Raw genomic sequence first — 27,485 nt, 5'->3', positions numbered from 1 at the left:
GCCGCTCGTAGGTACTCAGGGCTCTCGTGGATATTTTGCAACATGTTGAAAAATCTTGGTGGAACCAGTCTGTTGCTGAAGGTGCTCCTCAGGTTGACCAGTGTGTGTCATGGAGGGGGTGAGCTGTATTGTCCAGGATGCTCCGCAGTTTGAGGAGCATCCTCCCCTCCGAGACCACTTCCCATGAATCCAACTCCAACTCCAACTCCAGCCCCAGGACGGAGCCAGCCTTCCTGATGAGTTTGTTGGTCCAGTTGCCGTCCGCGGCCTTTGCCCTGCTGCCCCTGCACACGGCAGTGAAGAAGATGGCACTGGCTACCACCGATTGGTAGAACATCTGCAGCATCTCACTGCAGATGTTGAAGGAGCGGAGCCTTCTCAAAAATCACGTGTATATACATGCACGCATTCAGGATGTCCCAAAGTGTGTTGCAAACCGTGACGTACCATTAAAGAATAGTCACTGTTGAAATCCAAGGATGTCGACTTCCATTGAAAACATCACACCTTCTTCACGGTACACAAAAAAGCTGGAGAAACTCAGCGGGTGCAGCAGCATCTATGGAGCGAAGGAAATAGGCAACGTTTCGGCCCGAAACGTTGCCTATTTCCTTCGCACCATAGATGCTGCTGCACCCGCTGAGTTTCTCCAGCTTTTTTGTGTACCTTCGATTCTCCAGCATCTGCAGTTCCTTCTTAAATACCTTCTTCACGTCTGTAATCACTGAAGCTTCAGACGGCTGGATTTATCACCTAACACATCAGACAGGCCGGCCGCAGGTTCATCAATTACCTTCACTGCTGTTCCAGCTTGCTGGCTGTCGGCAGGCATATTGGACGTATCTTTAGCCTGATCACTTCCCTGTTTGTGTGATCAAAGATCCTATAGCGGAGCAAGATAGTCCACTCCACGAAACAGACGTAGTACGTTCATGGGCAGATTCACGGGTAATTTTCGGCCCCATTTCAGTAACCGGCTTCCGTCTCCGCACCAAAGATCCCGTCACAGCGGAGCAAAGATACTAGTGCAGAGACGGAAGCCGGTTACGGAAACATCCTTGTAAAAATAAACGTTATTTGGGAAAAATCTTCTCATTTTCAGAATTATAATTTATTAACACAAACTGTTCCCCCGCAACGTTGATTACACTGTGAATCGGGTCGGGTCGGGTTGGGTTACTGAAATGGATGAAAAAAAGGCCCACGTTCCGCTCCGTTGCGTACTACACGTCAGCCCGTTGCATTTAGGAGTGGTCTATCTTGCTCCGTATAGGATCTTTGGTTTGTACATTAAATGTCATGGTGCTCGGGGAAGGAGGGAGGAGGGTGTCCTCGGTTTTACCGTCGGTTGCCAGGACGTTGTCCTTGCCCTCGAGAACTTCCGCTCGATTTCACTTCATTGTCTCACGCTTCGAGACACCGCAGGGTCGATTCCCCACCCACCGGGTGGCACAGTGGTGCAGCGGGTAGAGTCGCCGCCTCACAGCGCCAGAGACCCGGGTTCGATCCTGACTACGGGTGTTTGTCTGCACGGAGTTTGCACGTTCTCCCCGAGACCTGCCTGGGTTTTCTCAGAGATCTTCGGTTTCCTCCCACTCTCCAAAGACATACAGGTTTGTCGGTTAATTGGCTTTGGTAAAATGTAAAAAAATTGTCCCTACTGTGTGTAGGATGGTGTTAGTTTTTGGGGGGAACGCTGGTCGGCATGGACTCGGTGGGCCGAAGGGCCTGTTTTTTGGCACTGTATCCCTACACTAAATGGTCTGGTTACCACAATCTGAAAAGAGTCTCGACCTGAAACATCACCTATCCATGTTCTCCAGAGATGCTGCCTGATCCGCTGAGTTATCCCAGCACTTTGTGTCCATTTGTTCATTAGCCAACATCTGCAGTTCTTTGTTTCTACATCCATAGGTTCATGTGATAGGGGGAGGGGGAGGACATTCAGCCCATCGAGTCTAAGCTGCCATTCTATCACGGCTGATTTATCTTTCCCTCTCAACCCCATTCATCTGCCTTCTCCCCATAACCCCTGACACCCCTACATATCGAAACAAACCCAATTGGCAAGCTTGCCAAATTTGCCAGCCCCTCCCAACTCATCATTAAGGGCCCAGGAACAGGTAAATCACCTACTCGACCGATTTTAAGCAAAAAGGAAAATTGCTACAAATAATCATTTGATCCACCTTTCAGACCATGTTCAGAATATTCTGGAGGACTGCAGATGCTGGTTTAAACCAAAGATAGACATAAAATGCTGGAATAACTCAGCGGGACAGGCAGCATCTTCCGGCAGAAGGAATGGATGACGTTTCGGGTCGAGACCTTTTTTCAGACTCCAGAGATGCTGCCTGTCCCACTGAGTCACTCCAGCATTTTGTGTCTGTCTTCAGAATAATCTGAAACTGGTTGACTTTTCAAGATGTGCATGGCTAAAGCAACAAGACATATTCACTTGACTTCACTGAACATGTATCTGACTAATGTACTATCATGAAATTTATCATAGTCAGTTTAGGTCAGAGATACAGCGCGGAAACAGGCCCTTTCGGCCCACCGGGTCCGCGCCGACCAGCGATCCCCGCACATTAACCCTATCCTACACCCACTAGGGACAATTTTTACATTTACCAATTAACCTACAGACCTGTACGTCCTTGGAGTGTGGGAGGAAACCGAAGAGCTCGGAGAAAAACCCACGCAGGTCACGGGGAGAACGTACAGACTCCGTACAGGCAGCACCCGTAGTCGGGATCGAACCCGGGTCTCTGGCGCTGCATTTGCCGTAAGGCAGCAACTCTAGCGATGCACCTTTTATTTGAACTTTATAAGTCCACTCTTTAAACTCTAACACCCACTCTTCCAGAGTTATAGCATTTTTAAATTTAGTTTAGAGATGCAGCATGGAAACAGGCCCTTCAGCCCACCGAGTTCATGCTGTCCATCGATCACCAGTTACCCCACTTTCACTTCCACTCCCAACATATTATGGGGGAATTTTACAGAGGCCAATTAAGCTACAAACTCGCCCGTCATTGGGATGTGGGAGGAAACCGGAGCACCCGATCTCAGAGAGAACGGGCAAACTCCACGCAGACAGCACCCAAGGTCGGGATCGAACCCAGGACTCTGGCGCTGTGAGACAGCAGCTCTCCCCGCTGTGCCACCGTGCCACCGTAGAACCACGTGCCCCCACTGTGTCTAAGGATTAGCAGAGTAGCAGGTGGTAACGTGACTCGACTACTAATCCGGAGCTCAGTCAAATGATCAAGAGAAACAATTTCTGAAACCACTGCAGCAGCTGTGGAATTTACATTCAGGTAATTCAATATATCAGGAATAAAAAACTTGAATTAGTAAGAATAACATTGAATGATTCGGATCAAAAACCATCTGGTTCGCTAATGCGCAATGGTTTTAGTAATAGAGAAACGGCGCGGAAACAGGCACTTCGGACCCTCCGAGTCCACGCCGACCAGCGATCACCCCCGTACATTAGTTTAAGAAAGAACTGCAGATGCTGGAAAAATCTAATGCCCCTGTCCCACTTAGAAAACCTGAATGGAAACATCTGGAGACTTTGCGCCCCACCCAAGGTTTCCGTGCGGTTCCGGGAAGTTGCAGGTGGTTGCCGTAGGTTGCAGGTAGTGGAAGCAGGTAGGGAGACTGACGAAAACCTCCGAGAACCGCACGGAAACCGCACGGAAACCACGCAAAGTCTCCAGAGGTTTCCGATCAGGTCTCCTAAGTGGGACAGGGGCATAAGGTAGACAAAAATGCTGGAGAAACTCAGCGGGTGAGGCAGCATTGATGCTGCCTCACCCGCTGAGTTTCTCCAGCATTTTCATCTACCCCATACATTGGCACTATCTTACACACTAGGGACAATTTACAAGTTTTTCAAAGCTAGTTGACCTACAAAGCTGCACGTCTTTGGAGTATGGGAGGAAACTGGAGCACCCAGAGGAAACCCATGCGGTCCCAGGTCGAAGGTACAACCTCCATACAGAAGGCATCAGCAGTCTGGTTTGGACCTGGGTCTCTGGCGCTGTGAGGCATTAACTCTCTCACTGCGCCACCGTGCTGCCCACATAGCCTTGCCATGCCTGACACACATGTTTCTCCAGATCCATCAGAGTGCAGTTAACTCCCATCAGATGTGGTCCACCCCATCCACATAGTTCAAGGGTATTTAAGGATGGGCCTTGCCAAAGATGCCCACTTCTTATGCCTTTTCCCGATGATTCCACGTGCAATATTCTGACCACGTTTTGGATGATTCACCAGGTTCACTGCACCATTTTACTTCGGAGTCACGTGAGTGACTACGTGAAGAACCCACCCAGCGCGCAGGCGCGGCATTACGTCAGCAGTGCAACAGCGGCAGCAGCTGGAGCCAGGCTCTCCAGCTGCAGCATAAAGACGAGACCTCAGGTAAGTGCCTTTTTTTGTTACAGAGTCGCGCTAGAGAGAATAATGGCCTCTCGCAAGCGACCAGCCAGGAGGACTGCCTGCCCTACTCCACCCGAGGACGGGTCCATAGCGGGACGGCAGCCTCTCGCAGCGGAGGAGCTTTTTCAACGCTCCCGCTCACCCGACACCGAGCCGCCCCCAGTGCTGCAGATTTCAACGCCCCGCACAGGGAGGAAGGCGACACAGAAAACCGACCGGCCGGTGTCCTCCGATGAATCGGAGGAACGGGAACACTCTCCCCCACCGAAAAGGGGAGACGCTCGGATAAGCTGCATGAGGCAGCTCCTCGAGCGTATGATTAATGAGGAGATGCGGCATCTCCCAGGAGGACGGGCTTTGGCCTCCTCCTCTCCACACCCTTCTGTACCCTCTATGTTCGAGGGCAGTAAGGGAGGCCAGGACTGGGCTGGCCTATCCCAAGGGCAGGCGGAGGATATCGTCAGCATGCCGGGCGTGCCGGAAGAAGAACTACTGGGTGTAGTGGGCCGATATGCGGCACCACCAACAACTGGGATGGTGTTGCCACCCAGAATGGCGGCAACTATAAACAGGCTGTCCAACAACCCGCTGCAGGACAAGGCTGTCCAGCAGGCCCTTGACAACTACATCGCGCCCGAAAATTGCGAGGCGCTGAGGGTCAAGACGGTAAATGGGCAGATCTGGAACCAGCTGGGGCAGCACATAAGGGCTCAGGAGGTCAAAATGCAGCGAGTCCTGAAGCTCCACTCAGCAGCCGTCACCGCCTTTGCTCGGTCCGTTGGGGATGAAGACCTGACCATACCCCAGCAGGATGCCCTCGCACTGATGTGCAGCACCACGTATGAGCTAAACAACCTACGGCGGGACAACATCAGGCCTGCCCTCAACCCAACATATGCCGGCCTCTGTAAAGCTCCAGCGCCCGAACGACAGGCGCTGCTATTTGGTGCGGATCTGGCCAAAAGACTCAAGGAGTTGGAAGAGGCGGCAAAACCAGTAGGCCTCATGAGGGCAGGGCCAGGACCGAGCAGGGCGAAGACACCCAGTTGGCCGCACGCCTCGGCAGCCACCAGCAGATACCGAGCTGGTGAAAGCCTGGTGACCGCCTCCCACTACCCCCAGTGCTCTTTTTTAGAGCGGGGCCCAGGGCGGAGCCGTGGGAAGATGCGCCGCCCCACCGCAGCACCAACACGGACAACCTTGGGCCAGACCCACCGGAAACGACCCCACAAGTGAACATGGAGGTAGGTGGGTCTGGTTCCTGTCAACATACACAGACAAAGGGTGTAGTATTAACAGGGGGACGTTTGAGGTTCTTCAAGCATGTTTGGTGCTCCCTTACTAACAATCAGTTTATACTCAACAGTATTAGTGGATACAAGATTGAGTTCAAACCAGGCGTAGAACCGCCAGTTCAGCACATGCCCCAAAGGGTGTTCCTTCCCTCGGCAGTTGAGAAGGTAGAAGGACAAGCTGAACTTGATCGGCTCGTGGCTAAAGGCATCATAGAAATGACCACACACGAGCCGCAAGAATTTGTATCAAATATTTTTCTCAAAACCAAAAAAGATGGTGGATGTCGCATTATTATTGATCTGACATCACTCAATCAGTCTGTTGAGTATCAACATTTCAAAATGGAGACATTTTTCACTGCCAGACAACTGATCTCCAAGGGATACTACATGGCAAGCATAGATATCAAAGATGCTTACTATTTGGTACCCATTCATAAAGATTACTTTAAATATCTGAAATTTATCTGGAGGGGCCAGCTATGGCAGTACCGAGCTTTGCCCAATGGTTTAACGACAGCTCCCAGACTATTTACGAAAATTCTTAAAGTGGCCATGAAGAAATTGAGAGAACTAAAACATTTAGTAGTGGCCTATCTGGACGATGTTCTCATATTAGGAAGAACACGGGAACAAGCTGTCGCAGGAGTGTTAGCCACTAAACAACTCCTTGAAACTTTGGGTTTTATCCTTCACCCAGATAAATCAATATTGGAGCCTACTACTAACATGGATTACTTAGGCTTCACTATTGACACGATTCACATGACTGTCACTCTGCCCAGAAACAAAACAGTTTCACTCATTGAAGCTTGTAGCCATTTAATTGCTACACCGCAACCTAGAATACGGCATGTAGCCAGAGTTATTGGCTCTATAGTAGCAGCATTTCCGGCTGCCCAACATGGGCCCTTGCATTATCAAAATCTACAAAGAGCAAGGACTCATGCATTACGCCTTCATAGGGGGCATTATGATCGCAAAATGGATTTACCCGCTGAAGCCAAATCAGAACTTCAGTGGTGGGTTGACAATATTTGGCACAGTCACAGTCCTATCACCGTAACCAATCCTAACATAACCATTGCAACGGATGCCAGCGCTTTAGGCTGGGGAGCTACTAACTCCATAGACAGCACAGGTGGCAGATGGACTAACTCAGAGGCATCGCTACTACAATCACTGGGCATTAACTTTTTGGAAATGCTCGCCGCCTTTTATGGGCTAAAAGCATATGCATCTGGTATGCGGCACGTGCATGTTAGAATTATGATCGACAACACTACGGCAGTATCTTATATCCAGCACATGGGTGGCATTAAATCAGTATCATGCGACAAATTAACTGCTATAATCTGGCAATGGTGTGTCGAGAGACATATTTGGCTATCAGCTGCCTATTTACCAGGCAAGCTAAATTTAGTGGCGGACACCAGGTCACGAAAATTCAACGACAACATCGAATGGATGTTGGACCCAAAATTATTTGCTAAAATTATCAAGCAATATGGTACGCCAGATATAGATTTGTTTGCGTCTAGGTTAAATCACCAACTACCCATGTATGTGGCTTGGGAACCAGACCCAGAGGCAGCAGCGGTAGATGCCTTCACGCTGGACTGGGGAAATTTCTTTTTCTATGCTTTCCCTCCCTTCTGCCTCATCAGTCGGGTACTCCAGAAAATTCAGGCAGACTCAGCCTCTGGCATTCTGGTCGTGCCCGACTGGCCTACCCAACCATGGTTCCCAATGTTCCACGACATGGTGGTAGAGACCCCAATGGTCCTTCAACACCACCCCCAATTATTGACTCACCCGGTAACTGGCATTAGCCATCCATGCCACCAAAAATTGAAACTCCTGGTTTCCAGATTTTGAACAGGCCTTACCGGGGATTGGGGTTATCAGACAGAACAATCACCACCATGTCGGCATCCCTGCGAGTTTCCACCAAGAAACAGTACCTGACCTTCATCAGGAAATGGGAACAGTACTGTCTGGACGCAGGGACATCCTACAAGACGACTTCGATCTCGGATGTGCTGGAGTTCCTGGCCCACCTGCACCATGATCTCAAGATGAGCTACAGTGCCATCAATACGGCTCGGAGCGCACTGTCCGCATACCTCATGCCGATAGAACAGCATAGTGTGGGATCCCACCCTCTAGTCATCAGACTCCTTAAGGGGATCTTTAATACCAAACCCCCTACACCTAGATACACTCACATGTGGGATGTGAGTGTAGTTCTCACACACCTTCGAGGTTGGCCTCCGGTGGGATCCCTGAGCCTGGAACAGGCCACTTACAAAACCCTCATGCTCATGGCGCTTGTCTCAGCTCAAAGGGTTCAGTCGCTCCATCAGCTAAATCTGAACTACATGGTGACCACCCCAGATACCATTACTTTCACCATGCCGGGGTTGGTAAAACAAAGTAGACCAGGTACATCAAACTCCCCGTTGATCTTCTGGGCTTACCCTCCAGAACCTAGGCTGTGTGTGGTGACCCACCTTCATCATTATCTAGACACAACCCAAACGCTAAGAGGGAGAGAGAAAGCCTTATGGGTTAGCCACAGAAAGCCTTTTGGACGGGTAACCAGCCAAACATTATCCAGATGGTTGAAACAGGTCCTCAGCATGGCAGGGATTAACACAAATGTTTTTAAATCCCATTCAACCAGGGCAGCGTCCACCTCAGCGGCGGATAGGATGCAGGTTCCCCTCGACCACATCCTCAGAGCAGCGGGATGGTCAAGGGAATCGACATTCCAACGATTTTACAACAAACCGCTGATGGAACAGGACGTCTTTGCGGATACCGTTTTAAAAACCGCAAAGTTATGATTTAAAGCCCATGGGAGCTATTTTGTTTTTTGTTATAGTTAATAAATATTTCTTTTATAACTAAACAAACTTGTTGGTCTCTAGCTACCACTTCCTCCCTCGATGATCTTTCGGCAGTGAGTGATATAACTGTTACACGGTTTGAAATCACAGACCTTTGAAGTCTTCACGTAGTCACTCACGTGACTCCGAAGTAAAATAGTAAGATTAAACGAGTACTTACCAGTACGAAGTTTGATCTGTATTTTATGAGGAGTTACGATGAGGGATTACGTGCCCTCCGCTCCCACCCTCATTATATAGATCAAATTCGGACTAATGTCTCGTTGGTCTTCACTATCTTTACTTCAACTAGTGCCTATCTGTGATTCCACACCGCTGCTTGGAAGTATGCCGCGCCTGCGCGCTGGGTGGGTTCTTCACGTAATCCCTCATCGTAACTCCTCATAAAATACAGATCAAACTTCGTACTGGTAAGTACTCGTTTAATCTTACTATTAAATAGAAGCCATCGGGGCAGCACGGTGATGCAGTGGTAGAGTTTCTGCCTCACAAAACCAGAGAGCCCGGTTCGATCCTGACTACGGCTGCTGTCTGTACCGAGTTTGTACGTTTTCCCTGTGATCGCGTGGGTTGTCTCCGGGTGCTCCGGTTTCCTCCCACATCCCAAAGACGTGCGGGTTTGTAGGTTAATTGGCTTCTGTAACTTGCCCCGAGTGTGTAGGATAGAACTGGTGTGCGGGGCGATTGCTGGTCAGCATGGACTCGGTGGGCCGAAGGGCCTGTTTCCACGCTGTATCTCCAAACTAATCTAAACTAAAAGAAAGACTGATGTGATGGTGATTTGCGGAGAGCATTTGAGAAGTGAGATTCAACTCGTGGCATCAATAATTTAGACCAATGAATAAACAAAATGATTCATCAAGTGCAGCTCCCTGACTTGGCAGTGCTTGACATAACACAATGGAGATGTTGATCAGCCTTAGGCAGCACAGCTGGTAGAGTTGCTGCCTCACAGCACCAGAGACCAGCGTTCGATCCTGACTACGGGAGCTGTCTGTACAGAGTTTGTACATTCTCTCCGTGACCTGTGTGGGTTTTCTCCAGGAGCTCCGGTTCCTAGGAGCTGGGTGGGCCGAAGGGCCTGTTTTATGCTATACTATATCTCTAAACTAAACTAAAGCTGGGCTGGCTCAATTCTGACCTCGGGTGCTGTCCATGTGGAGTTTGCATGTTTTCCCTGTGACCGCATGGGTTTCCTTCGGATGGTCCAGTTTCCTCCCACATCCCCAAGATCAGCGGGTTTGTAGGTTAATTGGCTTCTCAAAAATTGCCCCTAGTGTGTGCAGGGAGTGGATGAAAAAGTGGGATAGCATAGAACTAGTGTGAATGGGTGATCGATGGCCAGTGTGGGCCAAAGGGCCTGTTTCCACACTGTATCTCTAAACCTGCTTCCATGATGTATTTCAAGAAAGAGTTAGATCTAGCTCTTAGGCCTAAGGGAATCATGGGGTACGGGTAAAAAGCCGGAACGGGGTACTGCTTTTGGATGATCAGCCGCGATTGCTGGTTCTCACCTTATACCTATGTTTCCATGATTGGTCTCCAAATCTGAGGAAGGACATTATTGCCATAGAGGGAGTGCAGAGAAGGTTCACCAGACTGATTCCTAGGATGTCAGGACTGTCTTATCAAGAAAGACTGGACAGACTTGGTTTATACTCTCTAGAATTTAGGAGATTGAGAGGGGATCTTATAGAAACTTACAAAATTCTTAAGGGGTTGGACAGGCTAGATGCAGGAAGATTGTTCCCGATGTTGGGGAAGCCCAGGACAAGGGGTCACAGCTTAAGGATAAGGGGGAAATCCTCTAGAACCGAGATGAGGAGAACTTTTTTCACACAGAGAGTGGTAAATCTCTGGAACTCTCTGCCACAGAGGGTAGTCGAGGCCAGTTCATTGGCTATATTTAAGAGGGAGTTAGATCTGGCCCTTGTTGCCAAGGGGATCAGAGGGTATGGAGAGAAGGCAGGTACGGGATACTGAGTTGGATGATCAGCCATGATCATATTGAATGGCGGTGCAGGCTCGAAGGGCCGAATGGCCTACTCCTGCACCTAATTTCTATGTTTCTATGTTTCTATGTTTCCTGGTTCTCAACTTGATTTGTTTTGAAGTGCACATATATTCTCCTCAGTAATCTGAATTTTTGGATAGCTACTAGCTTCAGTAACAATTCCATCGGTTCCAGAATTTAACATGTGCTCAAGTAATTTCAGGCAAGATTTATTAATAGTGAATCAAAAATCATTGGAGGGTTATGAGAGGCTCCTCCAGAGATTTACTAATGGACTGGCTTGTTCAATATTAAAAGCACCTACATGAATTCTTCAATTCCAACCACTCTCTACACCTAAAAGAATGATCTTCAAGCATGTCCTCCAGACTTTACCAAGTGTTTTTGCAGGCAATTACTTATTTAACCCTTTCGTTTCCCTCTCCTCTGACGCTGAAGAAGGGTCTCGACTCGAAACGTCAACCATTCCTTCGCTCCAGAGATGCTGCCTGTACCGCTGAGTTACTCCAGCATTTTGTGTCTCTCTATGGTTTAGTTTAGTTTAGAGATACAGCGCGGAAACAGGCCCGCCGAGTCCGCGCCGACCAGCGATCCCCGCACACTAACATTATCCTACACACACAAGGGACAATTTACAATTATACCAAGTCAGTGAACCTACAAACCTGCACGTCTTTGGAGTGTAGGAGGATAACCAGAGATCCCGTAGAAAACCCACGCAGGTCACGGGGAGAACGTACAAACTCCATGCAGAAAAGCACCCATGGGCAGAATCGAACCTGGGTCTCTGGCGCTGAGAGGCAGCAACTCTACTGCTGCGCCATTGTGCGGCCCTGGGACCTAAATTAAAATCTGAACTGATCTCATCAGTCTATACATGATCCATTTCCCTCGTTCCCCTGTGCTTCCATTTGCCTGTCTAAAAGCCTCTTAAAACACCACTATCGTATCTGCCTCCACAACCACCCCTGGCAACTAGGTCCACGGACTCCGCACATAAAATTCTCCATTAAACTTTTCTCCTCTCATCTTATAGCTATGCCCTCTAGCGTTGAACTGTAATTTTCTTCAAGAGCCTCAACACCACCTCCTTCTCAATCTCAATGCGTCCAAATCTCACCATGGTCACTTGAAACCTCTGAGTTTAAAGTTAGAATTTTCTTTCGACTTTAGAGATACAGCGTGGAAGCAGGCCCTCTTGCCCACTGAGTCCGCGCCGACCAGCGATCACCCGTTCACAGTCTGAAGAAGGGTTTCGGCCCGAAACGTTGTCTATTTCCTTTGCTCCATAGATGCTGCTGCACCCGCTGAGTTTCTCCAGCACTTTTGTCCACCCATTCACACTCGTTCTACAAACATGCAAGGACAGTTTGAGACGGTCTCCCTGTGAGTGCCTGGGTTTCCTCCGGGTGCTCCGGTTTCCTCCCACACCCCAAAGACAAGTAGGTTTGTAAGTTAATAGGTCTCTGTAAAAACTGCCCCCAGCTATAGAAACATAGAAACATAGAAATTAGGTGCAGGAGTAGCCATTCGGCCCCTCGAGCCTGCACCGCCATTCAATATGGGCTGATCATCCAACTCAGTATCCCGTACCTGCCTTCTCTCCCACCCCCTGATCCCCAAAGGGCCACACAACTCCCTCTTAGGCCTTACCCCTGTGGCAGAGAGTTCCAGAGATTCAGGTCTCTGTGTGAAAAAAGTTCTTCTCATCCTGTTTTAAAGGATTTCCCCCTTATCCTTAAGCTGTGACCCCTTGTCCTGGACTTGCCTAACATCGGGAACAATCTTCCTGCATCTAGCCTGTCCAACCCCTTAAGAATTTTGTAAGTAGAGAGTGAATGGAAAACATTGGGATAACATAGCGTGAACGGATAATGGATAGCATGAACTCGGTGGGCTGAAGGGCCTGTTTCCATGCTGCTTCTCTAAACTAAACTACTTCCATAGGTTTATCCAGCCGGAGACAAACTTTGCCATGCCCCTGTCCCACTTAGGAACTGTCACATCGTACCACAACTAGAGAGCAGTCCAGAGCTATATTTAAGAGAGAGTTAGGTGTGGCCCTTGTGGCTAAAGGGATTAGGGGGTATGGAGAGAAGGCAGGTACGGGATACTGAGTTGGATGATCAGCCATGATCATATTGAATGGCGGTGCAGGCTCGAAGGGCCGAATGGCCTACTCCTGCACCTATTTTCTATGTTTCTACTATCTACCTCATTGGTGATACTCAGACTCTCTTTGAATGGCTTTACCTTGCACTAAATGTTATTCCATTATCATGTATCTGTACATTGTAAATGGCTCGATGGTAATCATATAAGGGGTTGGACAGGCTAGATGCAGGAAGATTGTTCCCGATGTTGGGGAAGTCCAGGACAAGGGGTCACAGCTTAAGGATAAGGGGAAAATCCTTTAAAACCGAGATGAGAAGAACTTTTTTCACACAGAGAGTGGTGAATCTCTGGAATTCTCTGCCACAGAGGGTAGTTGAGGCCACAGTTCATTGGCTATATTTAAGAGGGAGTTAGATGTGGCCCTTGTGGCTAAGGGGATCAGGGGGTATGGAGAGAAGGCAGGTACGGGATACTGAGTTGGATGATCAGCCATGATCATATTGAATGGCGGTGCAGGCTCGAAGGGCCTAATGGCCTACTCCTGCACCTAATTTCTATGTTCTATGTTTCTATATATTGTTTTTCCGCTGACTGGTTAGCACGCAACAAAAGCTTTCCACTGTACCTCGGTACACGTGACTATAAACTAAACTGAGCTGAGCTGCACGTGTGGGCCTGCCAGTGCTGACATTTGCGTAGTTTTAAACATAATCCAATTATGCCACTGCACAACCGAAACGATAGTGTTTCTCGTGTATGCCTCGCTAGACCTGAATCAGACTCACTGTTGTCATATCCACCGTGCCCTTTTCAAGATCTTCACGAATTAGTAAGTAATTGTTTTAATTACCGACTCCCTAAAGCACAGAGGAGCTGCCGTCTGTCGACACTGATGGGCTGCAGTGTGCATCAGGCAGGCAGGCAGGAAGTGGGCTGTACAATCTCTTCAGGCCCCTGTCACAGCACACGTGAGGCAGCTCAAGTGAATAGTCTCCTGTCGTCGAGCTGACATTAATGATGAGTCCTCTGTGGCTTGCGGTTAATCTGTAATGCCCAGAGGCCTACTGCCGCATTAACCAACCCTAAAGAGAGAGGAAAAGGATTATTCTTAAGGTAGACACAAATGTATATACTCCAAAGACAAACCACAAAACGCTGGAGTAACTCAGCGGGACAGGCAGCGTCTCAGGATAGAAGGAGTGGGTGATGTTTTTCGGCTTGAGACCCGAATCAAAACGTCACCCATTCCTTCTCTCCAGAGGTACTGCCTGTCCCGCTGAGTTACTTCAGCATTCTGTGTCTATCTTTGTTGTAAACCAGCATCTGCAGTTCCTGCCTACGTACAGTCTACACTCCAAATGCAAACACATCAACTGTAACATAACGTCCAAATGTCTATACTCTGTAAAAGATACACACAAAGTGCTGGAGTAACTCAGCGGGGCAGAGTGATACAGTGTGGAAACAGGCCCTTCTGCCCAACGTGCCCACAACGACCAACATGTCCCATCTACACTTGTCCCACCTGCCTGCATGTGGTCCATATTCCTCTAAACCTGTCCTATCCATTTACCTGTCTTAATGTTTCGTAAACGTTCCTGCCCCGACTACCTCCTCTGCCATTTCTCGTTACATACACCTACCATTCTTTGTGTGAGAAAGTTACCCCTCAGGTTCCTATTAAACAGAATTAATAATGGAAGTCGATGCAAACCTCTCGAATCTTTTCCAAGGCTTGTCTCTAACTATTTTGGGCCACATCAACATTATTTGGCTGTCTCATCCAGCCCAATGACGGCCCAGTACTAAAGCTCCGAACTGATAAAAATGTCATCGACTCCGAGTGTCACACTTGCTTATCCTTCCACAGATGCTGACCGGTCTGCTACACATTTGGAGCACTTCCTTTTCATAACTGGACGGTGGAAATTGACGTAATTCCAGCTTCCCAGCTTGTAGGGATTCCTGCCCAGTACGAGGGGGACGTCTCCCATTGTATAGATGAGCTGTGACCACCCAGGAACTCTTGTCCAAGATTACCCCCATCCCTGCTCTCCACACAAGAGATGGGATGGAATTGAGCTAGATAGGTCTCTTAAAAATAGCGGAGTCATGGGGATATGGCGATAAGGCAGGAACGGGGTACTGATTGGGGATGATCAGCCATGATCACATTGAATGGCTCGAAGGGCCGAATGGCCTACTCCTGCACCAATTGTCTATTGTCTATTGAATTGATCGGGGCAATCAAGTCGTATAAACATAGAACTGCAGATACCAACTATATCGGAGACCTGACTTTTCCCTTGTCAGGTCTCCGGTGTCGTTGGGCCTAACATCGCGCTAACATCGTGGAGCCGGCCGGAACCGACCTGAGGGCTCCAGGCGCGGAGCTGGCCGACTTCGGAGCGGGGAGAGTTGTGGTGGCGCGCGGCTGCAACCCGACTTCGGAGCTTCGGAGGCTCCAGCCACAGGCCCGGTGGACGGTAACATCGGGAGCTCGTGGGTCCCTGGTGGGAGACCGCTTTTTGGAGCTCCCGCAACGGCAACTTCTCCCACCGGGATCGCGGGGTTTAAAGGACTCGGAGCAGGGCCTAACATCGCCCGGCGCGGTATAAACTGCCGTGGGACTTGCAATCGCACGCCGGGGGCTTTAACATCAGGAGCCCCAGTCACCTCGACGCTGCTGTTGGACTGCTGGACCACGGGAGAAGAACAAAGGGAAGAGATAAGACTTTTGCCTTCCATCACAGTGAGGAGGTGTTGGGGATTCACTGTGATGGATGTTTGTATAAATTGTGTTAAGTGTGTGTCTTGGTTTTTTTTGTAATGTTAAGACTGTAGAAAATGCAATTTTGTTCAAACCAAGCTGTTTGCATGACAATAAAAGGCATTCAATTCTAGACACAATGTGCCGGAGTAACTCAGCAGGTCAGGTAGCATCTCAGGAGAATGTGTAGGAAGGAACTGCAGATGCTAGTTTACACCAAAGATAGACACAAAATGACGGCTCAGCGGGTCAGGCAGCATCGCTGGAGAGTAGGAATAGGTGACGTTTCGAGACCCTTCTTCAGACTGAGAGTCAGGGGAGAGGGAAACGGTATGAAAAGGTACAGATCGAATCAGAGCCGGCACCGATGGCCAAGGAGAGGTGGAGCCCACAAAGGTCCATTGTTGGCTGTGGAAGAGGTGAAAATGAAGGAATACGACCAGCAAAAGTGGCAGGAGGCCGAAGGCGGGGGAGGCACAGAGAGAGAGAGGGAATGCAAAGTTTACATGAAATTAGAGAAATCAATATTCATACCGCTGGGTTGTAAGCTGCCCAAGCGAAATATGAAGTGCTGTTCCTCCAATTTGCGCTAGGCCTCACTCTGACAGTGGTGGAGGCCCAGGACAAAATGGTCGCTATGGGAACGGGAAGGGGAGTTAATATGTAGGAAGGAACTGCAGATGCTGGTTGAAACCAAAGAAAGACACAAAAAGCTGGAGTAACTCGGCGGGTCATGACATCATCTCTGGAGAAAAGGAATAGGCGAAGTTTAGGTTGTTTGGCAACCGGGAGATTGCATAGGCCAAGGTGAACTGTTCAGCGAAACGATCTTCCAGTCTGCGCTTGGATCTCTGGATAACGTGGATAGGCGACGTTCCGGGTAGGAATCCCTCATCAGACTGGCCCGACCACCAACACGTGTCCAAATCCACTCCTTGGGATAATTGTAAGGGTACAAAAATAACACAGCCGCCATCTTGCCAGTCAGTGAATCAGACCAGGGTTTCCTCCTTAATCTTCACCTCGGGGATAATGTGACAATAATCACACCATTAACATTGTCCTTTACACTTTACAGCTCTTCAAAGGCAAGTTTTACTACTGCCAGGGCCAGGACACTCGCAATGTCACCAACAGGTCAGACTGTTTGTTGGCCAACTACAAGTGGATGCATCACAAGTACAACTTTGACAACCTTGGACAGGTACAGAATTCACAATTGGTGCCTCTCCTCCAGTCTATTATTTCAAGTCAATGCGTGGAAAATAGCAGCATATCCAGTAAATATTGGTTACTGGCAGTAATGGGCTGAACACTTAATGTGTGGGAAGGAACTGCAGATGCTGGTTTAAAACATTTATACTATTCTTATAACAAATGTAAAGCACTTTGGCCAACGAGAGTTGTTTTTTAAATGTGCTATATAAATAAATGTGACTTGACTTGATAGATACAAAATGCTGGAGTAACTCAGAGGGACAGGCTGTATCTCTGGAGAGAAGGAATAGGTGACGTTTTGGGTCGAGACCCTTCTTCAGACTGTTCAGTTCTGGGCACCATGTGGTTGTAGGAAAGATGTTGTCAAGCTGGAAAGGGTACAGAGAAGATATACAAGGATGTTGCCAGGGCTAGTTATAGGGAGAGGTTGAGTAGGCTGGGGCGCTAATCCTTGGAGTGCAGGAGGATGAGGGGTGATCTTATTGAGGTGTATAAAATCATGAAAGGAATAGATCGGGTAGATGCACAGAATTCCTTGCCCAGAGTAGGGGAATCGAGGACCAGAGCACATAGGTTTAAGGTGAAGGGGAAAAGATTTAATAAGAATCTGAGGGGTAACTTTTTCACACAAAGGGTGGTGGGTGTATGGAACGAGCTGCCAGTGGAGGTAGTTGAGGCTGGGACTACCCCAGTGTTTAAGAAACAGTTAGACAGGTACATGGATAGGGCAGGTTTGGAGGGATATGGACCAAACGAGGGCGGGTGGGACTAGTGCAGCTGGGACATGTTTGCCGGTGTGGGCTGAAGCCCCTGTTTCCACACTGTATCTCTCAATGACTAATGGGTGGTGTGCGTGTAAGTATTGATCAATGGATACAATATCAGTTAATACTGATAACGGGGCCAATACTCAAACATTTTATTGTCTATGTTCTCAATCTCTAGCTGCTCCCATTCACTCTTTGACCAGATAACCTTCTTCATAACTTATCTCTGTAGTCACCCTTGTTTTACCCTACCACACTTTGCTGCCTTCCCCACCTGCAACATTCTAAGCTTCTTTTGTTTCCAAGAGTCAAGAGAGTTTATTGTCATGTGTCCCAGATAGGACAATGAAATTCTTGCTTTGCTTCAGCACAACAGAACATTTAGGCATAAATACAGTTCAGATCAGATCAGTGTGACCATATACCATGGAATATATATATACACACACATAAATAAACAGATCAAGTGCAACAGGCTGTTATAGTTCTGAGTTTCTTTGAAGTTGTGTTTAATAGTCTGATGGCTGTGGGGAAGACGCTGTTCCTGAACCTGGATGTTGCAGATTTCAGGCTCCTGTACCTTCTACCTGATGGTGAATATTGATCACTATGAGTTGCATATCTGTGTATATGGATTACAATGGTTGTGCATTGGTATACATTGATCACAATAGGAGGTATATCAGTGATTATTGATCACTACGGGTGGATAATTTGTGTATCTTGATCACCATGGATGGTATATTCATGTATATTGATCACCACGAGTGGTATATTAGTGATTATTGATCATAATAGGTGGTATATCAATTTATTGATTGCAATTGGTGGTATCAACCCATAGTGATCAATATACACTGATATACAACCAATAGTGATCAATATACACTGATATATAACCCATAGTGATCAATATACACTGATATACAACCCATAGTGATCAATATACACTGATATACAACCCATAGTGATCAATATACACTGATATACAACCAATAGTGATCAATATACACTGATATACAACCCATAGTGATCAATATACACTGATATATAACCCATAGTGATCAATATACACTGATATATAACCCATAGTGATCAATATACACTGATATATAGCCCATAGTGATCAATATACACTGATATATAGCCCATAGTGATCAATATACACTGATATATAACCCATAGTGATCAATATACACTGATATATAACCCATAGTGAGTGATCAATATACACTGATATATAACCCATAGTGATCAATATACACTGATATATAACCCATAGTGATCAATATACACTGATATATAACCCATAGTGATCAATATACACTGATATATAACCCATAGTGATCAATATACACTGATATATAGCCCATTGTGATCAATATACACTGATATACCTCTTAATGTGATTAACGTGAAGTTATATAAACAATATATATGAAGAATATGAACTCTAGTAAGAGTGGATGTCAGGTGCAAGGGGCCTAGTTAGCAGGCCAGACGTTACTCCAGGCTGTGCTGTGATCGTCTGATGCTGTCAAGCTTGTAGCAGTGTATTTCTCATTTTGAAAGCAGTGTCTGTGTCTCCCTACAACAGGCTCTGATGTCCCTCTTTGTGCTCGCTTCGAAAGATGGCTGGGTCAACATCATGTACCACGGGCTGGACGCCGTGTCCATCGACCAGCAGGTAATGGGAGAAAGGAATGGTTAAAATCAAGGCAGCTCTTTAGCCACAGAGGGCATTGCCGCTTGTAAAACAGCAGCTTTACCCCAATGATTACATTGGATTGGATTTATAATGCATTTATATTGGATCCAGCTTACAGCAATGATTCAGGGCGCCACGGCGGCGCAGCGGTAGAGTCGCCACGCTTACAGCGCTGGAGACCCGAAACGTCACCCATTCCTTCTCTCCAGAGATGCTGCCTTTCCTGCAGGCTAAAGGCCCTGTCCCACTTTCCAGAGTTACTGACGAACTCTCCCAAGTTTTCCCCTTGATTTGGACTCGGGGAATTTCGGGGAATGTCGGTAGCGAGTCCGTAGGAGTCCGTAGATGTTTCGTAGAGGCTTGTAACGCCAGCCGTAGGAACTCGGGGCTTCAGGTAAGTCGGAAGGTTTTTCCAACATGTTGAAAATTATCCACGAGTTAAAAAAATAGCCCCGCGTACCTACGAACGGCTATTACCGTAATTCGCCGCGTTCGAATCAAGGGGAAAACTCTGGAGAGTTCGTGTGTAACTCGGGAAAGCGGGACTGGGCCTTTACTCCAGCTTTTTGTGTCTATCTGTAAGATAGATCTAGTGCATGGACTGATCGCTGATCGGCGTGGATGCGGAGTGCCGAAGGGCCTGTTTCCACGCTACATGTCGAAACTAAACTAAACTAAGATTTACACATTGTCATTTTTTAAATTTTATGTTTGCATCGTATTACTTGGCACATGTGTAGATGATGTGGCATCACGTTGCAAAAATAATCGCAATGCATATGAATTGCTGGGACTATTTCCCCCCCACCCCAGTAACATGAAGCGGGGGGGGGGGGGGGGGAGTTCACTAGGGCTTTCATCACCCGCCTCTGTGTCTCCCCCTGTTCTTCGATGTTAAATGTTAGTCAAATCTCCGCAAAGTGTCTCATGGCACCTATAGATTTAGTTTATGTGTATGAAAGAACTGCAGATGCTGGTTTAAATCAAAGAAAGACACAAAATGCTGGAGTAACTCAGCAGGACAGGCAGCATCTCTGGAGAGAAGGAATGGGTGATGTTTCGTGTCGAGACCCTTCTTCAGACTATAGTTTTTTGTTTAGTTTAGTTTAGAGATAGAAACATAGAAAATAGGTGCAGGAGGAGGCCATTCGGCCCTTCGAGACAGCAGCGCGGAAACAGGCCCTTCTGCCCACCGAGACCGTGCCGACCAGCGATCCTCGCACACTAACACTATCCTACGCACACTATTAACAATTGACAATTTTACCAAGCCAATGAGCCTGCAGACCTGCACGTCTTTGGAGTGTGGCAGGAAACCGGAGCTCCCGGAGAAAACCCACGCAGCTCGCAAGGAGAACGTACAAACTCCGTACAGACAGCGCCTGTAGTCAGGATCGAACCCAGGTCTCCTGCGCTGTGAGGCAGCAACTCTACCGCTGCGCCACCATGCCAATCCCTGCTGTAGTCATTAAAAAAATTGCAAATAATTGCAAAGTGCCGATTACAATTAAAAATTGTTTAATCCAAAATATTTAACCATCTTAAGTGATTTATTTCAATATCAGTAACAGCTCCAGCCGTTTTCTTATTGCTCTGATTGGATTCCTATATACCAGTGACATTGCAGGTCCTTCTGTAGAATAGAAGGATTCTCATAACAGATGGATAAGACATAAGGTTATAAAACTAATTAAGCTATAAAATAGATCTTGCAAATGGGCTGAAAGATTTAACTCAGTTTATGCCTGAGATGAGCAAGTTGGGCTGCAGCCAGGTCTGTAGATACTTACCTGCATTTACAGTGACATGCATGCCCTCCGTTGCAAGCTCCCTCCTTGCCTATTGTGCCTTATTGCCCCTCCATCGACTCTGCTTCTTGCTGGCCAATATTTGTTGCATCCAATCTCTTTACTAACCTCTGCCCTTGTTATGTTTAATTCTTTGTCTTTCTCTCTTGTTCTCATTGTTAGCGGGTATGTGACAAGCTTCCCCACCCCTCCATCTCTCCCTCCCTCCCTCTCTCCCCATCTCTCTTTCTCTCCTTCCTCTTCCCCCACCCCTCTCTCTCTCTCTCTTTCTCACTCTCTTCCTCATTTTCCTTTCTCTCATTTTCCTCTCCTCTCTCTCTCTTTACTCTCTCATTTTCCTCTTTTCCCTCTTTTTCCTCTCACTTTCCTCTCACTTTCAACTTTTTTCTTCTCGTTCTTTCCTCTTGTCTCTCTCTTTTCTCTCCTTTCCCCTCTCTCTTTTTTTTCCTCTTTTTTCTCTTTTCTCCGTTCTAAATGACTTACCCATTATTCTTAAACTGTGGCCCCTGGTTCTGGACTCCCCCAACATCAGGAACATGTTTCCTGCCTCTATCGTGTGCACGTGGCAATAAACTAAACTGATAAACTCATGAGTCAGGGACAGCAAACGTGACGGCTGTAATCTTGTCTTGTAGCCCGTCATCAACAACAACCCTTGGATGCTGCTCTACTTCATCTCCTTCCTGCTCATCGTCAGCTTCTTTGTGCTCAACATGTTTGTCGGTGTGGTGGTGGAGAACTTCCACAAGTGCCGGCAGCACCAGGAGGCCGAGGAGGCGCAGCGGCGGGAGGAGAAACGGTTGCGCAGGCTGGAGAAGAAACGCAGGAGTAAGGAGCCAGTACCGTCTCGCCCAACCCCAGCCCCTCCCCTGCTCCTAACACCAGCCCCCCCCCCTCCCCCCCAGCCCCTCCCCCAGCCCCTTCCCCAGCCCCTCCCCCCCCCAGCCCCTCCCCCGCTTCCCCCCCCAGCCCCTCCCCCGCTCCCACCCCCCAGCCCTCCCCCATTCCCACCCCCAGCCCCTCCCCCATCCCCACCCCCAGCCCCCCCCCCACCCCCACCCCCAGCCCCCCCCCCCCCCCCCCCTTCACCCCAGCCCCTCCCCCGCTCCCCCCCCCAGCCCCCCCCCCCGCTCCCACCCCCAGCCCCTCCCCCCCATCCCACCCCCCAGCCCCTCCCCCGTTCCCACCCCCAGCCCCCCCCCCCACATTCTCCCCCTCCCACCCCCAGCCCCTCCCCCATTCCCCCCCCAGCCCCTCCCCCATTCCCACCCCCAGCCCTCCCCCCCCCACCCCCCAGCCCCTCCCCCATTCCCCCCCCCAGCCCCACCCCATTCCCCCCCCCCCCCCTCCCCCACCCCCTCCTCCTCTTCTCCTCCCCCCTTCCCCCCCCCCAGCCCCTCCCCCCCCCTCCCACCCCCCAGCCCCCCCCCCCCTCCCACCCCAGCCCCTCCCCCCCATCCCCCCCCAGCCCCACCCCCCCCCCCGCTCCCTCCCCAGCCCCCGCCCCTCCCCCCCCAGCCCCTCCCCCGCCCCCCCCCCCTCCCCCCCTCCCCACCCAGCCCCTCCCCCGCTCCCACCCCCAGCCCCTCCCCCCCACCCCCTTCCCCAGCCCCTCCCCCGCTCCCCCCCCCCAACCCCTCCCCCGCTCCCCCCCCCCAACCCCTCCCCCGCTCCCCACCCCCAGCCTTCCCCCCAGCCCCTCCCCCCACTCCCCCCCCAACCCCACCCCCCCCCTCCCCCACCCCCCAGCCTCTCCCCCGCTCCCCACCCCCAACCCCTCCCCCCACTCCCACCCCCAGCCCTCCCCCTCCCCCCCAGCCCCCCCCCTCCCCCCCCCCACCCACCCCAGCCCCTCCCCCACTCCCACCCCCCAGCCCAGCCTCTCCCCCACTCCCACCCCCAGCCCTCTCCCCCACTCCCACCCCCAGCCCTCCCCCACTCCCACCCCCAGCCTCTCCCCCACCCCCCTCCCACACCCCCAGCCCCTCCCCCATTCCCCACCCCCAGCCCCCCCACCCCTGCCCCCCCGCTCTCCCCACCCCCCCCCCCCCCCGCGTCACCACCCCCCCCACCCCTCCCCCGCCCCTCCCCCCCCCTCCTCCCCCACTCCCACCCCCTCCCCCGCTCCCTTCCCCAGCCCCTCCCCGCCCCCCCCCCCCCCCCTCCCCCCCGCCCACCCCCCCCCCCCTCCCCCCCCACCCCCTCCCCCCCCCTCCCACCCCCACCCCCCACCCCCCCCCCCCACCCCACCCCCCCCCCCCCCCCACCCCCACATCTCCCCCGCTCCCCACCCCCCCCCCCCCCCCCCCTCCCCACCCCCTCCTTAACCCGCTCCCCACCCCCCAGGACCCCCCCCTACCCCTCCACCCCCCCCCCCTCCCCCCGCTCCCACCCCCAGCCCCTCCCCCCCCCAGCCCACCCCCACCCCCTCCCCCATTCCCCCCCCAGCCCCCTATCCCCTCCCCCCCCCCCCCCCCTGTTCCCTCCCTCTCTAAACTCCCATTAAAGAATGTTTCCCCCGCTCCCCCCCCCAGCCCTCCCCCGCTCCCACCCCCAGCCCCTCCCCCGCTCCCCCCCCCAGCCCCTCCCCCCCCGCTCCCTTCCCCAGCCCCCTCAGCCGCTCCCACCCCCAGCCCCTCCCCCGCTCCCTTCCCCAGCCCCTCCCCCGCCCCCTTCCCCAGCCCCTCCCCCCACTCCCACCCCCTGGACCCTCCCCCCGTGTCCCTTCCCCCGCCCCTCCCCCGCTCCCCCCACCCCACCCCCAGCCCCTCCCCCCCTCACCCCCCCCCAGCCCCTCCCCCTCCCAAAAGTAAAGACAGCCCCTCCCCCGCTCTCCACCCCCAGCCCCTCCCCCCGCTCCCTTCCCCCTGGTTCCCTGCTCCCACACCCAGCCCCTCCCCCCACTCTCCCCACCCCCTCCCCCGCTCCTACCCCCAGCCCCCTCCCCCGCTCCCACCCCCAGCCCCTCCCCCCCTCCCCGCTCCCACCCCCAGCCCTCCCCCCCCAGCTCCCACCCCCAGCCCCTCACCTCCACGCCCCTGCCCCACCCAGCGAGTATCCCCACCGTCAACCCACCACCCACCTCCACTCCCAACCCCAATAGTGGGGACAGGCCCTTAACTCTTCACAGCACAGGCCATAGACCCTCACTCACCATGACAGGGCAATGGGGTGGAGGTGTAACGTTGAGGAAGCTGGGCAAGGGGGTATCAGAGTACTAACCGGCTGCTGTTTGTTCCCTTCCACCCCCCCCCCCCCCCCCCCCCCCCCCGATGTTGGCCCTGGCCACACCAGAAGCCCAGCGCCTGCCCTACTATGCTGCCTACTCACCAGTGCGCCTCTTCATCCACACCTTGTTTACGAGCCACTACCTGGACCTCTTCATCACCTTCACCATCTGCATCAACGTGATCACCATGTCCCTGGAACACTACAGCCAACCCAAGGTACGCACGCCTCCCCTTCAACCTTGTCCTCCCGCCGTCTCACCGATAAACAGGTCCTCATGGTTGGGCCTGCTATTATATATATTGGTCCTGATAGGCATTGGTGCCCAACCGATGATCTACTGGGTCTAGATTTCAAGAGAGCTAGACTGGTGATCTGGAGACCTGAGTTAGAATCCCACCATTTTTGGAGACACGGCATTGAAACAGGCCCTTCGGCCCACCGGGTTCATGCTGGCCATCGATCACCCCGTATGCTAGTTCTGCCCTACACACCAGGGACAATCTACTAAAGCCAATTGGCCTACAAACACGCACGTCTTTGGAAACCGCAGCACCCGGAGAGAACATCACAGGGAGAACGTGCAAACTCCACGCAGACAGCACCCGTGGTCAGGATCGAACCCCGGGTCTGGCGCTTCGAGGCAGGAGCAATGGGGAGTGTATTTAAGGCATGAAGGGAGGGAGTGGCTGGGAATGAGGGGAGCTGGAGAGGGACTTAGAACAAGGGAAAATAAACGGCCTGTCCCACTTACAAGATTTTTTTCGGCCGACTTGCCGTCACAGTCGTAGCAGGTCTCCAAAAATCTTCAACATGTTGAAAATCCAGCGGCGACCAGAAAAAGGTACGACTCTTTGGGCGACTACTCACGACCATACAGGCGTCACCCCACGAGCTAAGGAGAGAGAGAGAGAGAGAGGGAGTGAGTTGGTGAGTGGTCGGGAGGGACTGAGACAGGCAGGAGTGGGGGACAGAGGGGGACAATTGGAGTGAGAGTACGAGGCTGATGTAGTGAGAGGGTGAGACAGAAAGACAATAGACAATAGGTGCTGGAGTGGGCAATTCAGCCCCTTCGAGCCAGCACCGCCAAAGATTGAAGGTTGACAGTACAGGTGTTGGGGGTTATGGGGAGAAGGCAGGAGAATGGGGTGAGGCCGGAGAGATGGATCAGCCATGATCGAATGGTGGGGTGGACTTGATGGGCCGAGTGGCCTAACTCTGCTCCGATCACTTATGAACATACAAACCTATCCCCCCAGGAGGATGAAGGAGAAGGTGGAACGGAGAGAGGGTGGAGGAGAAGAGGGAAGTGGTGAGGGAGTGATGGGGGGAAGGAAGGAAGGAAGGGGGGGAAGGAAGGAAGGAAGGGAGGGAGGGAGGGAGGGAGGGAGGAGAGGAAGGGAGGGAGGAAGGAAGGAAGGGAGGGAGGGAGGGAGGGAGGAAGGAAGAAGGGAGGGAAGGAAGGAGGGAGGAAGGAAGGGAGGGAGGGAGGGAGGGAGGGAGGGAGGGAGGGAGGGAGGGAGGGAGGGAGGGAGGGAGGGAGGGAGGGAGGGAGGGAAGGAAGGAGAAGGAGAAAATGAGCACGAGAGGAAAAAACATAGGAAGAGTGACGTGATGAACAAGGTTGAGAGGAGCGAGTGAGGGAGAAGGGAGAGAGATTGAGGGTGGAATGAGAAAGTGATAGTGAGAGAGAGAGGGAGGGAGAGATAAAGCGGGGAAAGAGTGGGCGGATAATGCAGGGACAGAGACGGACGAGGGAAGGGGAACGCAGAAAGCTAAATCACCATCAACTTGAAAAATGGAGAATTGTGAAGCACTCTGGAAAAAAAGATGCTTAAAATGTTAAGTGGAGCATACTCCAGGGAACACCAGCATGTTAAATCTAATGAAATCATTGAGGTAGGGATGTAGTTAAGCTTTAGCTGTGTTTTCAGGTTAATTTGATATTTGTTCTTTTGAACTGTGATGTTTTAATCTGCAGAATAATTACACAAGTAATAAGATGTATTAGTGGCTTAAGTACATTCTGTCCACAATGAGCTGGATAAATCCAATCCTACTAATTAGCAGCCCATTGATCCACGCTCAATCATGGAGGTGGCAGGAAGTGTCTTTGATCTATTAGGCAACGTTTACCAATGATTTGCCAACCGATTCTCTGACTTTTTTTGCTAGTGCTACATGACTCCAGTTTAGTTTATGTGTCGAGGTACAGTGGAAAGCTTTTGCTGCGTGCTAACCAGTCAGTGGAAACAGTGGCGTACTGGGTCTAAAAATATTGGTCGCCAGGACACAAAGGGGGCCCACTTCATCAGGGGCCCACTTGATACAGGGGGCCCACTTGACGTCTCGGGAGTTGACCTAATCTAGCTCCAAGGCTCCTTGTTAGAGCTGGAGTCAATGGGGAAAAGCACTGCAATAGATGAAGTCATGTTCCATACAAGAGTCGAGAATCGAGAGTGTTTTATTGTTATATGCCCCAAAACGGAATAATTAAATTCTTACTTGCAGCAGCACAAGTGTAATAGAGCACCAAAGAGCTGCTGCCTCACAGCACCAGAGACCCGGGTTCGATTCTAACCTCGGGTGCTGTCTGTGTGGAGTTTGCATGTTCTACCTGTGATTGGGTGGGTTTTCTCCCACTTCCCAAAGACGTGGGGGTTTGTAGGTTAATAGGCTTTCTGTAAATTGCCCCATCGTGTGTCGGGAGTGGATGAGAAAGTGGGATAACATAGACGGGTGATCGATGGTCGGCATGGACCCGGTGGGCCGAAGGGCCTGTTTCTATGCTGCTTCTCCAAAACTACTTGCTGCAATTTCTTGTGCTCTTGGATGGAGCTGTTCCCAAACCATCCCCACCATCGAAGGGATTTATCGAAGTCGCTGCCACAACATCATCAGAGACCCACACTATCCTTGCCACACACTCATTTCACCACTGCCATCGGGAAGAATGTACAGGAGCCTGTAAACTGTAACGTCCAGGTTCAGGAACAGCTTCTTCCCTACGGCCATCAGGCTATTAAACACTACAGCAAATACGCTCTGAACTACAACAGACTATTATGATTGCACTATAATTGTTTTGTGAGAATGTGTGTATGTGTACATATACACACTGAACTTTTTTTGTCTTTTTCTCCTGTTATGCACTATGTTTACATATTCTGTTGTGCTGCAGCAAGTAAAACCCCT

General features: G+C 50.8%; 1 protein-coding gene across 1 annotated transcript in view; it reads left to right on the top strand.

The window, feature by feature from the left end:
* cacna1ia (calcium voltage-gated channel subunit alpha1 Ia) overlaps positions 1-27,485 on the top strand; it is a 184,674-nt gene that overhangs the window by 133,516 nt on the left and 23,673 nt on the right. Inside the window, exons 21-24 of the mRNA XM_055662956.1 lie at positions 16,640-16,765; positions 19,144-19,233; positions 21,698-21,890; positions 24,357-24,508. Of these exons, the coding sequence (XP_055518931.1) occupies positions 16,640-16,765; positions 19,144-19,233; positions 21,698-21,890; positions 24,357-24,508 (561 nt within the window). The remainder of the gene's footprint in view (positions 1-16,639; positions 16,766-19,143; positions 19,234-21,697; positions 21,891-24,356; positions 24,509-27,485) is intronic.

Source organism: Leucoraja erinacea, chromosome 37, assembly GCF_028641065.1.
Source record: "Leucoraja erinacea ecotype New England chromosome 37, Leri_hhj_1, whole genome shotgun sequence".
NCBI classification, from domain to species: domain Eukaryota; kingdom Metazoa; phylum Chordata; class Chondrichthyes; order Rajiformes; family Rajidae; genus Leucoraja; species Leucoraja erinaceus.
This window is presented reverse-complemented; position numbering and strand designations above follow the sequence as displayed.